The sequence below is a fragment of the Entamoeba invadens genome, assembly GCF_000330505.1.
Source record: "Entamoeba invadens IP1 unplaced genomic scaffold scaff_1105074725897, whole genome shotgun sequence".
NCBI lineage: Eukaryota > Evosea > Mastigamoebida > Endamoebidae > Entamoeba > Entamoeba invadens.
The window spans coordinates 59,959-75,360 of NW_004191676.1; the positions used below are offsets into that span (position 1 = coordinate 59,959).

General features: G+C 27.8%; 3 protein-coding genes and 1 pseudogene across 3 annotated transcripts; 2 read left to right on the top strand and 2 right to left on the bottom strand.

The window, feature by feature from the left end:
- Positions 1-90: 90 nt before the first annotated feature.
- EIN_346090 lies at positions 91-603 on the bottom strand (annotated as a pseudogene).
- A 3,949-nt stretch (positions 604-4,552) lies between these two features.
- Positions 4,553-5,125, bottom strand: EIN_346100 (hypothetical protein; the record flags this gene model as incomplete). Its single annotated transcript, XM_004183311.1, has 1 exon — positions 4,553-5,125. The coding sequence occupies one exon, from the start codon at positions 5,123-5,125 to the stop codon at positions 4,553-4,555; it is 573 nt and encodes a 190-aa protein (XP_004183359.1).
- A 6,347-nt stretch (positions 5,126-11,472) lies between these two features.
- Positions 11,473-13,644, top strand: EIN_346110 (hypothetical protein; the record flags this gene model as incomplete). Its single annotated transcript, XM_004183312.1, has 1 exon — positions 11,473-13,644. The coding sequence occupies one exon, from the start codon at positions 11,473-11,475 to the stop codon at positions 13,642-13,644; it is 2,172 nt and encodes a 723-aa protein (XP_004183360.1).
- Positions 13,645-13,697: 53 nt separating this feature from the next.
- On the top strand, positions 13,698-14,396 carry EIN_346120 (hypothetical protein; the record flags this gene model as incomplete). Its single annotated transcript, XM_004183313.1, has 1 exon — positions 13,698-14,396. One exon carries the CDS (start codon positions 13,698-13,700, stop codon positions 14,394-14,396), a length of 699 nt encoding a protein of 232 aa, XP_004183361.1.
- Between the last annotated feature and the right edge of the window lie 1,006 nt (positions 14,397-15,402).

Below are 15,402 nucleotides of genomic sequence, written 5' to 3' on the forward strand. Positions count from 1 at the left end.
ACTTATTTAATAAAAGACAATGAAAGGTCAATAAGTTAACACCAAAAGTTGGTTTGAGTTGATAAGAAATCTTCATCTATTAAAGAAACTTTAGATGTGGTCCAAAAAGCATTTTAAAATACAAAATAAATAAAACCCATACGTTAGTGTGTTGAATTGTCGAACTCTTTTTTGTACTTTTTGGTTTAGTATTTCTGGTGCCATGTAAATTGGTGTTCCAAAACTACATGTGAATGTCATGTTGGTCATCGGCATGTTGACGTTTCGCGCACTCCCAAAGTTGGTCAGCTTCCCAAAGACACTGTCGTTACAGTCCATCGACACAACAAGGATGTTGTCTGGCTTGATGTCTCTGTGTAAGATCCCGTCTCTGTGAAGGTATTTTATGCCGCTTTCTGTGTCTGTTTCAATTTTAACGCGTGTTCTTTTCTTGATGTTGCATTGATTTGTTTTTTTAATCAAATCCGTCAAACTGCCGTGTTTTGCAAATTTAGTCACAATGCATACAAATTGTATGCATTGTGACTTAATAGCACATTGTCAATATCCTAAAACAGTTTTTAGGATATCGACAATGTGCTCACTTCTGGACTTGTCCAGCATCTACACCTTCTTTGACTTTTCAGTATTACTATTAAGTATCACACGGTCTACTGTCTGTGTCAACATCTTATTCACAATTGTGTTACTTCTAAATGTGCCAATAAAAACAACACCAAATGAACCTTCACCAATCTGCTTCTCTTCTTAGAGTTCGTTTGGATCAAGAATCGTTGTCACTTCTGTGTTTGCCTTCATGTTGAAGTTGTTGACTGTTTCATCACCACTCTCAATCGACTTTGTAACAAGTGGGATTGTTGTGTTTGTTTTAATCGTGTAATTTATTGTCAGAAATAATCTAATTTCTGATGCACAAATTTGTAAATTGTCACAACACTCGGTGTGATCCGAAGTGTAAATTTTTCAACATGTGATATCATAGACATCTGCACCTTCACTCAAATTGCCAACACATAAGAATTGTCGTGTGTCTTCACAAATTTGATCTCTTCAATGAAAAAAAAACATTTAACAAGTTTTGTGTTCACAACACCACCACAAAGACTCACAAATTTTATGTTCGAGTAAATGGCAAAAAAGCATGTAGACAAGAAAAACATCATATAAGTTGCTCGAAGATTAAGACTGAGTTGTGCTAATGATGCGGTATGTGTGCACGTGACCGCATAACACAATGATTGTGGGAAACCACAAGATCATGATTGTGAAAAGTTGCTTTAAATGTAGACATTGTTCTTCAATCTGCAAAAGTAAAGCAATCACTCTCTTTGAAAAACCACTTGAAAACGTTCCAGAAGGACACAAAGATGTCATAGATGCTATTAAAACAAGAAAATCAACAAGATCTTTTAAAGGCCCAATCCCAAAAGAAGAGTTGACTGAACTTATCAATTTGACAAGATTCTCCCCTTCCACCAAGAATTGGAGACAAATCAAATATCATGTAAAAATGAGTTAAAGATAATTAACTCATTTTTACATGAGTTAAATAACAAAGGTAATTAAAAAATTAAATTAAGTAGCATTGCAAATTCCAGTTATCGTAACTTATTTACTTATTGCCAAATAAGTAAATTGGCAACTTTTTGTGTGTCGATTTTATTGTCAGTAAGGTTCAACATGTTGTTATTGCTTCGTCGACGAAACTCAAAATGTCTGGGAAAATGACGATGGAACCATTGCTTTCACCCAACCCAACTTGCAGCGACCGACAAAGGGTATGGCTCTCTTTGGTGTAGTTTGTTAAAGTTCATGTTTTTGTTCAATGAGTGTCTTGATATTGTTGGACTGAAAGAAAAAAGTGGTTGGGTCTTTGGCTTTGGGTGTTTCTTCATTCCACTAAACCAGTCAAGTATCACGAGAAGATGTTTCAATCATATTTTTGGAGTTTACAGAGTGCTTAGTTTATTTGTGGGTTAAATATTATTTGAATAATAATATTTGTATTATTTAAAAAAATAACAAACAAAGACTAAATATAAACAAATTAATTGTAATAAAACATGCAATTTTTTATTTAAAAAACTAAAACACCTTAATAATTATAGTACTTATTTACTATTTATTTATAATTATTAACTACAATAAAAAATAGAAATTATGAATTAAAATTATGATAATTATTTTATAGTTTTTTTATTATTTCAATAATAAATATTGAAATATTTTTTCAAAAAATGAACAATAAAGTCAAATAATAAACAGAAAGTTAAAATAATGGAGAGGACGAAAAGACAAAGAAGAATGAGTGAAAAAGGCAAAAGGCGATTTATAATGAGTGTCTAAAAGTCAAAACACAATGGACTCAATCATCGAAGAAGAAATCAGTACCCATTCGAGCTTCTAGTTGCTATCCAAATGAACTTTGGAAAGAAAATTCCTCTTCAGATCATCAGAGACACACTTACAAAAAACAACAACGATCTTTTTATCTCACTTAAAGAAATAAATGGGTCCATGTCTAAAATTCAACAGAGAGAAGTGGCTGTTCTTGAGGAATAACTTGTTCATTTTTACGTATTTTTTTGAAAAACAGTTTTTTATGTATAATATATTTATTAGTATTTTAACTATTTGATTAATTTAATTATTTTAATTAAAATAACTATTAGCAATAATATAATTAATTGGATTTTAAATTGTTTGTTTTAAATATAAAGAAAACTAATATGAATGTTTCCTTTGTTTATTATAACTAAGACAAAAGATCCATTCAATGATATAAAAGGTATTTTTAGAAACTTAAGTTACATTCGACATAATGGGCTGCTCAACATTTTTACTGATTATCATTGCGATATTTCTCCCACCACTCGCTGTTCTTTTGAAGAAGGGTTGTGGGTGCGACTTCCTCATCAATTTACTTTTGACTATCATTTTGTATTTCCCGGGCCTCATTCACGCCATCATTGTGATTACATAAATGATTTCTTATTTGTTTATTGGAATTACACAATTAAAATGTTAAATGAACAAGATTACAACTGAAACATAAAAATAAAGTTAGATAAAATCCCATTTAAAAACACGTGTGATATTAAACCCTAGTCTTCAAACAAACATGTGCATTAATTTCATTTTTATTCTAGCATCGACATTTTATTACTCATATTATACTATTGTCATTCATCATTATTAAGATATAAATTGAAAAGACAACAACTTTTAACAAATAAATTTTAATAATTGTGTAATCTTTGTTGTTTTATTGTGTATACTATGTATATATCAAATTGCGGATGTTAATAACATAAAAAAGAAATGTTTATCATTAATGAAATAAACACATAACAACAAAAATCAAAAAACACATTTTAAGGTATAAAAATGGTAAAAAAAATTTATCATTTATTTAAAACTGTGTCATTCTTTGAATTAAAATTAGGCTTAAAAATTTTTTTAAAAATTTAATAACCAATCAATTAAAATTTTTAATTTAAATTATTAACCCTTACAAGTCCAGAAAATTGGGCAATATAACATTTTTATATCACTGTCTATCTATGTTTTCAATAAAAATAATACATGGATGTTACAATAAATAATATTTATACTTTAATTTAAATTTAACAATTTTAGTTTGATGTCAAACTTTTAACAATAAAATAGTTTGCAAGTTTTATTTTTTTAAATTTTTTCAATAATATGTTTATCATAAATACATGTATTATTATCATTTGATACACAATATAATCAAATTAGAACAACACATTATGATAAATCATTCCTGTAATATTTTATGGATAAGTTGAAATATTATTGAAATGTAATATGTTTTTATAAATAATTTAACTAATAATTTGAAAATGACAATTAAGCAATTTTTTTCAGTAACATGTTGATTATGAAACATATATTTGTGTCTCTTTATCAACAAACTGTTTTTCATTAAAAACTATAAATTAAAGTCAGAATAAACAATGAATTAAATTAATTTTGTCAAACTGTCAAAAATCATATATTCAAAAAAATATCAAGTTTAAATACACAAAATTTACAATTTAGTGTTTACAAAACGTAATATATATGAATATATATAAATATGAAACAATATAGATATATGGTGTTTCAAACAATATCAACATTCTGTTTGTTGGATTTGGACATCGTTGTGGTCATGTTGGTCTTATATGTTATTTGGTTTTTGGATAATTGGGCAAAGAAAAACATTATTAAACGAGAGTGTATAATGGTTATTTTGAATTAAAAGTGTTATAAAAGTAATTTTTGAATTTTGGGTCAAGAGTTTAATTATTTTTCACACAACCCAATAATATAGTTTTATTTATATTAATTGACAAAACACCATATGCACTGATATCAATCCAAATAAAATGAAGTAAGTTATATTGTTTGACATATTTTATTAAACAATTGATAAAATATTGTCAATTTAATTTTTGTCATTTCTTATAATAAAAACAATAAAAATATTAATAACTTCATTTAAATACAAAAAACGATTTTCGATAGTGTTTTAGATGACTGTAAATCACATCACAAGACATAGACGTTTGTTATTTTCTTTTTCTTTTTTCTTTAGTATTTTAAAATAGTTTGCAACGCAGCCGTACCCCATTTCTTGAACACCGATATTGTTTTTAGCAGAGGTGTAAAACAGTGTAGTTCCACATTTTTTCATCATTTTAATTTCTTCGTGAGAAGAAACATTTCGTTCCAAGTCCAATTTCGTAGCACAGAGAATTAAAGGTATTTCTTCGTGATCATCCAATTTCAAAACTTCGTATATATCTTCTCTGTATTTCCACACATTCTCAAGGGATTCAGAGTCATTTATTGCATAAGCAATGATATAAAAATTTGATTGTTTAATGCACAACTCCTGAATAAATTTTGGTGTGTCTCCAGTGTACATTTTAAGTAACATCACATCAAAAATTTTGTCTTCAAATTTTAAATATTTATGAAACTTATCCTCAACACTTGAACCAAAACAACAAGTTATAAACATGCCATTACACAGCCGTTGTAATAGATGTTCACGCCCAACACGGTTATTTCCAATAACAATTCCACGAATAATAAATTGTTTATTTTCACTCATCTTTTACTATTGTAGTTTTCAAGACAATAAACATCACAATTTGTTAAAATATTAAACTAAAAATAATATACTATACTTAATAGTTTATTTTTAATATTAAATTCCAAAAAATCAAACATTAATTTGATTGTAGTTAGTTTTTATTATGTATTAAAATTTATAACGTATAGTTAATTTAATGATAAATTTACTATAAATATCATTGTTTATTATACTTTACTATATTAAATAGTTTCCTAATTATTAATCATATAATAATATTTACAAATTAAATCACAGTTAGTTTCATTTTGTTTAATAATATTTTCAACCTTATAATGTTTTGTTTCAGAATAATGATTAAAATGAACCTTTAATTAACACTGTTTCAAAACAATAATTTATTGTTTCAAAAGAAAAACAATTGTCTCAAATTAATGAATAATTGTTTCATTAAATGATTTATTTTTCAATAATTATGACCAATTGTTGAAAAACCTCTTTGTTTTGTTTAAAATTTTTAATTATTTGTTTCAAAACTGTGTTTGAATTCTCAAAACAATAAACACAAACAAACAATGAAAACAAACACATTTTGACAATAACTAACTGGGAAAATAAATTAATATATTTAAACACCATTTAAATCTATATTTTCAATGGCAGTTAACACTTTTCAGTTTATTCACAGAGACAATGTCCAATCATTCCTGAATCAAGAATATCATCATCAACAACCAGTTCTTGATGAAGTACCACTTGCACAATTGAGAACCACATATGAAATTACAAGATCAAGCAGTTTGTGTATTACTGAAACACAACCAATTAGAGACACACAAATTAGAATAAAACAAACAGAAAAAAAATCTCTGTTAAAGCGACTAAGTCTCAGGAAATCAGACTTTATAATGAATACCATGAACAATGATAAATCAAAGATTGGTGATATTATAAAGACAAAAGCAAAATGAATAAACAAGTGGTCAAACAGTATATTAGGTATTTGAAAAGTAGTATTGATATTACATAAACTCAAAAAGTGGGAAGAAAACAAAAATATTTTACCCGAGTTACTCACCAAAATAGCCAATAAATTAACAATAGATAATAAAACACCAAGAAAAACAAAAAACATTTGGCAGATAGTGTTTTGAATGAAATAAGAACTAATATAAAAGTAGTGTCAATTTCAACAATAAGTAGATATATTAAAGACCCAGACATAATGAAAGTAGCCGAACTTCCACCTCTAAGTTTTACCGAATGCACAATAAGGGGTACCAGATCGAACACACAAGAAAACAAATTGTTTTGAGTACAAAAAAAGAAGAGAACTTGATCAATTCATTTCTTCGGGTTGTCAAGTTGTTTTTGTCGACGAGAGTCACTGGAAGGTTGGCAATGTCAGATCCAGAAATTGGGTTGTTAAAGGAAAAATATTTTTGTGAACAACCATTGTCGACATTTAATTTATCGAATGTCTGTGCTATAAGTGATACAGGTTCAAAATATTGTACTTTATTTAACCAAACTATTAATGGGGAAATATTTATTAAATATTTTAAATTCCTCATTGAAGCATTCACAACGGATGGAAGCAGAATTAAATTTGTCATGGACAATGCTTTTGTTTACAAAGATGACATTGTTCAACTTGCAGAAGACAGAAGGTGCAAAGTGTTGTTTAATGTGCCTTATTCACCAGAGTGCAACCCTATAGAAACTTATTTGGAATATGGAAAGTCCGAGTTGGAAAATTGAATGATGTAACTATAGTATATGATTGAAAACATTTCAAAGTGTTTTGATGAAATTAGTCCAATTGTAATAAGACCAATTGTAATAAAATTTTATTAATATTGTTTTGTGAAAGTTTTTGTGATGGAAGATCTTTAACCAGTTTTTAATTGTTTGTGTATATTGTTTTGAGAATTGAAACACGGTTTTGAAACAAATAATTAAAAATTTTAAACAAAACAAAGAGGTTTTTCAACAATTGGTCATAATTATTGAAAAATAAATCATTTAATGAAACAATTATTCATTAATTTGAGACAATTGTTTTTCTTTTGAAACAATAAATTATTGTTTTGAAACAGTGTTAATTAAAGGTTCATTTTAATCATTATTCTGAAACAAAACATTATAAGGTTGAAAATATTATTAAACAAAATGAAACTAACTGTATTAAAATACGATTATTTAAAAAATGGTTTCAATTTTAAAAAATGTCAATTCATCATAGTTTTGATGTTTTTCTCTTCTGTCATACTCTTTTTTTCGTCTTAAATGATTTTGGAACTGTGCATGTGCTATTCTGTCTCTCTTTTGTTGTTCCGTGATTTTTTGTTCGACGTAACTTAAATGTAACGACCATTTTCTTTTAACATGGTTTATAAAATTATAATTTAATTATTGTTACATTATATTTATAAGTAGTTAATAAACATTATCTAACTTAAAAACAGATAGAGACTGATTTGCAATTCTTCGAGGGACTCAATTTACTGGGAGAACCTGTCATTTACAAAGGATTTGTTTTTAGAAAAAACAATGAGAAATACTCCAAATGCACCAAATGCCCTGCAAGGATAATTGGGGAAGCCAAAGAAGCAAAGGCAAATGACTACACAGCTCATAAAGAAGTCGCATTTGAAAGAGCCAGAGTGTGTTCTACAACAAAAATCGCCGAAAAATAGACATTGACCAAATGTGCCACGACCTAGTTGCCAATCCACTGAAACGGACATCAGTAGTAGTAAGGGAGCATTTAGATGTTCCGAAGAAAACAAGTCAACAAAACGCAAAATTGAAGTTCAACTACAAAAGAAAATTGATGATTCCTCAAATTATCGACCAATTGTGTGGTTCAAATTGTACTCTTATCATGGCGTATAAAATTGGAGAAGCTACAGTTTTGGGGTTGGCATCTGGATTGTTTATGATTAGCGAGTCGTTGTTAATAATTGGAGATGGCACATTTAAAATTGCGAATTCTGATGGCCAGTAGTATATTCTACACATATTGGTCAACAATTTTGCAACTTATTTTATCTTCATTAAGATTCCCGGAAAGTCCAAAGCAAATTACACCGAAGTATACACTGTGGTAGAAAAATTGGCAAAAGAACACAGTCTGGTCATTTTTAACAAACAAAAGTTATTCATCAGTGACTTTGAAATGGCGACAATTAAATGTTTGAACACCTTTTTTCCTTTGGTTGAATTCTATGGGTGTTTCTTTCATTTTTCACAAAGTATTTTAAGAAAAGTCAGAGGAAATTTAATCAAATGCAGTCGCTACTATGATGAATACGCCGACTTCAGAGTTTTCATAAAGCGTACAACAAATTGCACATTTCTCCCTTTGGCTTTTCTAAACCACAATCTGGTGAATTATTTATTCGAAAAATTTGGAAAAATAAACACATATATACCAACAGATTCTCTGAAGTTGTTCAAAGTATACCCAACAAAACCCTGTTTTAGAAATGAAGTACAACCTCCAAAAACAAAGGAAAATGTGGTGTTGTTTTGGAAAAAACGACACGTACTAACAAGATATCAGAAAGCTCTTATTTTATTTTGGACCTTAAAATCCAAAAGTAGGTTGATGTTGTTGCGTTGGTTGAATTAATTACGTTCGTCCTTGAAAACGACCGAAACAAAATTGGACTTAATATCCAAACTGGACGACCAACTTCTGCAATTATGAATCAAAAGTAAAACAATTCTATTTTTGAAAAAATGAACTGACAGCTGTTTATTATTTAGACCGTGTTTCAAATATATTAAAATTAAATTCCATCCATCAATATTCGGAAATCATTCTTCAGCAAGAAAACGGAAGCGTGCTGAAAAAATTACACAGAAATGTGTTTATAGAAAACACCAAAAAGTTACAAATTGGTAAAGTGGAAGTCCAAGATTATTTTTGTTGTTTAATGAACCAATGGTTTCGTCAACTGGTTTAAATACAAACGCAGCAGAGTTTATATTGAACAGTTGGACTATTAACAACTCTTTGACAATCCAAGTCAACTATTTTGAAAACTTGATATCAAAACCATTTTACGATACGAAGGACATTTTCTTTTTGGATGCAAGTTTCGAAAATATCAGACAATTTTACAAACATCCAATGAGCCGAGTTGAACGTGAAGCCCTCAACACAACTTTGAGCTGGACAACAGAGAAAACGCGGTTATTGAAGAGGAAATACCGGTACACAACGAGGAAGTTGGTAGGGTCAATGAAGTATCACAATATAGTTCACAAAATAACCCACAAATAATGTACAATTATTACAATTCAACCAACCAAGCTCCTTTTTACCCATTGCCTTATGTATATTATAATACATATATGCCACATTATATGTACCCGTATTATGGAAGATTTCAGATGAATTATGGTCATCATTAATTAATTCAGCGCGTATTATATTTCAGTCTGTTCAATACCTAATTTATAGTTCATCGCCAAATGTGAATAATGTATAAGAGGGCAGCGAGACAACCTCCGTTGCCTTACCATTACTCCTTATCAGAATAGAAGTAGTATAACAGCACCATATTTAACTAGGTTCATACTCTTGTTGATTTTTTTCCCAATGAAGAAGTCTTGTAGAATGTGCATTACTTTTGGTATTCCTGGCCCATCAATCAACACAACATCACAAATGCTCCTTTATCCACTTTGGCGTCTTCAATATTTTTCTCTACTTGTTCTATTGTCGACCTGAAGAGGTCATTGTTGAGTTCTACAAAACGTGTAGAAGTCGATGCCTTCATACAACTGGTCCTCTTCGATATTTGCTGTTGCTGCAGATGATAGTGTTCACTTTGCCTGTTCACACAATGTTCTAAGGTTTGCTGAGTCTTCTGACTGCTCGTGCATTGCCTGAAATGTCTTTCTTGTACTTTCTCTTGAACTCGGCAATGAAGTGGTTGACCATTCTGTTATCAAAGTCTTCACCACCAAGGTGTGTGTTGCCGATTGTTGCCTTCACTTCAAAGTGCCATCGTCAATAGCAAGAAGTGAGACATCAAATGTTCCACCACCAAGATCAAAGATCAAGACGTTCTTTTCTCTCTTCTTGTCAAGTCCACATGCTATTGCTGCTGCTGTTGGCTCATTGATGATTCTGAGTGCATTGATGCCTACAATTGTGCTTGTATCCTTAGTGGCTTATCTTTGAGAATCTTTGAAAATGCTGGGTATGTAATAACTGCGTTGTTGATACAAATTTTCCCATTAACAAAAATGTGTGGTTATTTTCATCTTAAATAATATCATTCGACTGATTACTTTTGGTGTGAACATCTTGGTCTTACCCTTGTGTTCAACTTTAATTTAATGAATAGTAGTATATATATTGTGCCGATTTCGGACACTCGCTTCTCTCGCATCCTCAATCACCACAACATATGTTAAAATCGTTGTAAATATATTATATTATATTTTTCAAATAATTTTCATGAAATTATTTTTTTATCTACTTATTACCAAGTCATAATTTATTTTTTTTATTCATTTAAATGGCAGACAGAATAATAGATTTTGAAGATATTTATAATGATGTTTATCATGATAATATTAGAAACTGTTTTGATAAAAACGAAAATTTAAAAAGATATAATCCAAAATTTAAAGATAATGGAATGCTTAGAATGATTTTCAAATTAAAAAATTATGGAATTAAAAATTATGATAAATTAAAAGATTTAGAATTTGAGTATCTTAATTATATTAATCTTTTAAAGTCTACAGTTAAATTAGATTCTACTTTTTTAAATAAAGTTTATGATAATCTTAATGATAGTAACAAAAAGACTTTCTCTTTAATTAATAAGAAAACAGGATTAATTAAAGCTGAAGATGATTATAAAAATCAAAAAGAGCTTGATAAAAAGAATTTAGAATGGGCTTTAGAACACCAAATGAAAGAAGATGACAATGAAGTTAATGAAGAAGATTATGACTATATAAATGAAATATTAAAAAACGAAAGAGAACAAGAATATCTAATTAATAATTATGATGACAATGAAGAGAATTTAGAATGGGCTTTAGATCATCAAATGGAAGATGACGATAATGAAGCTGAATACAGAGAGCAACTTTATGAACCAAGCAAAAGATTATTAAATGATGATGATGAAGTTATAGCTTAAAAATCAAATGATGTCGAATATGATATTGAAAACAATAGAATTTATGCTAATTTTGGTAACAATTTTGATGAAAAAGTAATTCAAATTAGATTGATAAGATAATATTTTAACCAACTAATTGAGAATCTACCAGCAAATACTAATTTGGTTTATAGATATAAATTTTATGATTCGAATTGGTTTACATACATGTTAAATTCTAAGGAAAATATAGATGAATTCCTTAGATCTATCTCTGAAGAAATCTTAGGTTTATATAATATTACAGAAGTAGAAGCTGAAACAGATTCAGCATTTTATGTTCAAAAACAAGTTCCAGAACCATTATTTATATATGAAATAATAATTGAACCATATGATTATAAACATGATGATGCAAAAGAATATAAAAGTAATGGAGCTGCTTTCTTCCCTTATCATTATACTCCAGAATTTGAAATATTCTCAAAGTATTTAGTTACAGCTCAAATATTTAGTTCTCTTAATGTAAATAAGCTTGTAAGACCGGAATTAAACATGAATTGTCTAGTTTATGCTTTGAAACAAGCTAAAATTGACGATAAAATCATAGATTTATATCGTGTTCACTGTATTTCTAGATATCAAAAAATAAAGTTGATAGATGAAGTTTCTAAATCATGTAATATAAGAATTCAAGTAAAACGTGAGGAAACTGTTCGTAAATGTCATGCTAACACTATTATGAAATCTATTGGATCAATCAGTAAAGATACTATCGAAATTAATTTATTCTTATATCGAGACACCAATATGAAAGGAGATCATTATTTCTTAGATATTGATTTACCTATAACTCCATTCTATCTTAAGAACAGAGAAGAACTTAATAAATATGCTTTAGAAAATAATTTAAGTATTGATAATATGTTTGATAAACAAAGTAAGAAAGGAAATAATTATTATACTAAGCCAGGCGCTAAAGATACTATAAAATTATCTGAGCTAATATTATACATTAGAGATCATAATGGATTTAAATCGTATTCATTATCTGATGTACTTCATTTACCGTCTGATTTGTCAGATTATGTAAGTAATAATTTAGAATCATTAGAATATTTAGATTATGAGGTTAAAGATATTAAATTAGAGTCAAAAAATAAGAAATTTAAACAAAAAATACTATCAACATATTATTATGCCGTTTTTGAAGCTTCAACACAAGGAATTCATCAAGCTTATTGTGTATCTTATTCTAAACGTAATTCTAATCAAATATGTAATAAATATGGTAATAAATGTGTAGAAGAATTTTTAAATGAACTTAACGATAATTCTGTAATATACTTTCATAATTTGAAGTATGATTCTTGCTTCCTTGCTGAATATGGTATTAACAAATGTATTAAGAAGGATGGAAAAACAATGAAGATGAATTTGATATATAATAAGAAGAAATTAACATTTAAAGATAGTTATTCGATGATTAGTACAGCATTAAATCAATTTCCAAAGATGTTTGGGTTAAGAAATCTTCAAAAAGAGTTATATCCATATAACTACTATACTCAAGAACATATTCAAAATAATATTGGAACTATATCAGAAGCAGGTGAATATGAGATACAAAAATGGACTGAAGCCGAATATAAACTATTTAATGAAAATATTGATAAAATAGAAAGTTGTAAAATTGATGAAAATCATTTTAATATGATGTTGTCTTGTAAATTTTACTGTAATCAAGATGTAAGAATATTAAAAGAAGTACATACTCAATTTAGAATTGATAACTTATCTAGTTTAAATATAGATGTAGATAAATTCATTAGTATTTCTGCATTAGCTAACAACTATTTTACAACACATGTTTACTCAAAAATTAAAGATCTTAAACAATATAGTGGTAAAATTAGAGAATACATTCAAGGTACAGTATATGGAGGAAGATGCATGACAAGAGTCAATAAAAAATGGCATGTAAGAGATGAATTATATGATTATGATGCTTGTTCTCTATATCCTAGTGCAATTCATAGATTAAAGTTAGCAACAGGAAAACCTATTTTAATACCAAAGGATTTACTCAATTCAACTATATTAAATCACATAATGTTAGAACAACAATTAGAACCTACAAATGAACGTTATATATCAGCTTTTATAGTTGATATCGAAATTACTAAGATAAATAAGGAACTACACTTTCCTATAATTACTAAGAAGACTAAGAAAGGAAATTTAAATGTAAATGAATGTTGTAATATGCGTGTTGACAACATCATGTTAGAAGATTTAATTAAATTTCAGCAAATAGAATATAACATTACAAGAGGATATATGTGGATAGGGTTAAATCAGATGTATTTAGTAAAGAGATTGAGAAAATATATAATATGAGAGCACAATTAAAGAAAGAAGGTAATCCATTACAAAATAACTATAAATTATTGATGAATAGTAGTTATGGTAAAACAATTCAGAAGCCAATTACTAATGAATCGGTGTATAAACAAATTGATAACAACGGTAAACATGATGCTGACAGATATCTTAAGAAGAACTTTACATTAGTTAAATCTATGTATGATGTAAGTAAAAACATTAGATGCTTCGAAACTAACAAGTCGTTTGATGATTTTTGTGTATCTAACTTAATTGGTGTTCAAATATTAAGTATGAGTAAACGTATAATGAATGAAGTTATGTGTTTAGCAGAAGATTTGGATATTCCTATATATTATCAAGATACTGATTCTATACATATTGTAAAGTCTAGAATTGAAGAATTAGAAGAAAAATATAAAGAAATATATGGAAAAACATTAAGAGGAACTAATTTAGAACAGTTTCATCCTGATTTCGATGAATTATTTGGAGATGTTTACAGTAAAGAATCTTACTTTTTAGGTAAAAAAGCATATTGTGATGTATTAACAAATGAGAAAGGAAAATTCGCTTATCATAATAGATTAAAAGGTATTCCTAATAATCTTCTCAATAATAAAGAAGATCCGGTAGAATTATATAAAAGACTATATAATGGAGAGAAGTACGAATTTAACTTATTAGAGCTTAGACCAAGCTTCGAATTTGATAAACAATTTAATATTAAAACAAGAGAGCATTTCACCAAAAATATTTCGTTTTAAAGTTAGTAATATGTCCGCCAAAATAATATTAACAAACGATTTATTAGAGTTTTATTTTTAGTCAGTCTATTTCATACGGAATAAAACCAAAAATGATTGTCCCAAAAGTAATAATATACTTTCGGAACATCTGAAAGTATATCATTTATTCTCAGATAATCTTATTTAAATGTAGTTATCAAAACAGTTATTAGTAATTTCATCATTAAAATCGAAATTTATTTTTCTGGTATTATCGGATTTGAATTGCGACAATGGTTTCTTACTAAAAGTTATGCCTTTGTTATTATTATCTTTAATACATTAACGAACCCACTTATCACTAAATTGACTTGTTCTAGGAACTAATAATCTAACAGTATCATTCTTGATTTGAAATAACTCTTCTGTATCAGGCTGATAATATAAATCAACTTCGTGATTATTAATGTTTTCAACATGTTTACACTTTTCTTTTATAGTGTTAATAATAGCTTTCATTAAAAAGGATGATTCCATTTATAATATATTAAAAAAAATTATCACTTTGTAATTATTTGAAAAATATAATATAATATATTTACAACAATTTTAACATATATTGTGGTGATTGAGGATGCGAGAGAAGCGAGTGTCCGAAATCGGCACAATATATATACTACTACAATTAAAAAATATTTATTTAAAAAAATTCTACAATTACTTTTATTTATTTTCAAATAATTTAATATATTTTAAATAAAAAAAATATAAAAACTGTTAATGTTATTAAATTTTACATTTACAAAGAAGAGATGGATATTAGTAGAAGTTAAATAACACAATAATATATCGACCTTATTATAGTCAACTTTGATGTGTGTTGGATTTATTCTAAATTTTAACAACAAAATAGATTCGAGAAACAATAAACCATAGAACGATTGTAATATATTTAAAAACAATGATGTGTAATGAACCACCAACTACACTTTTTTATTATGACAACTGCAATTCGATATTCAAATCATTGTACTAAAAATTATAA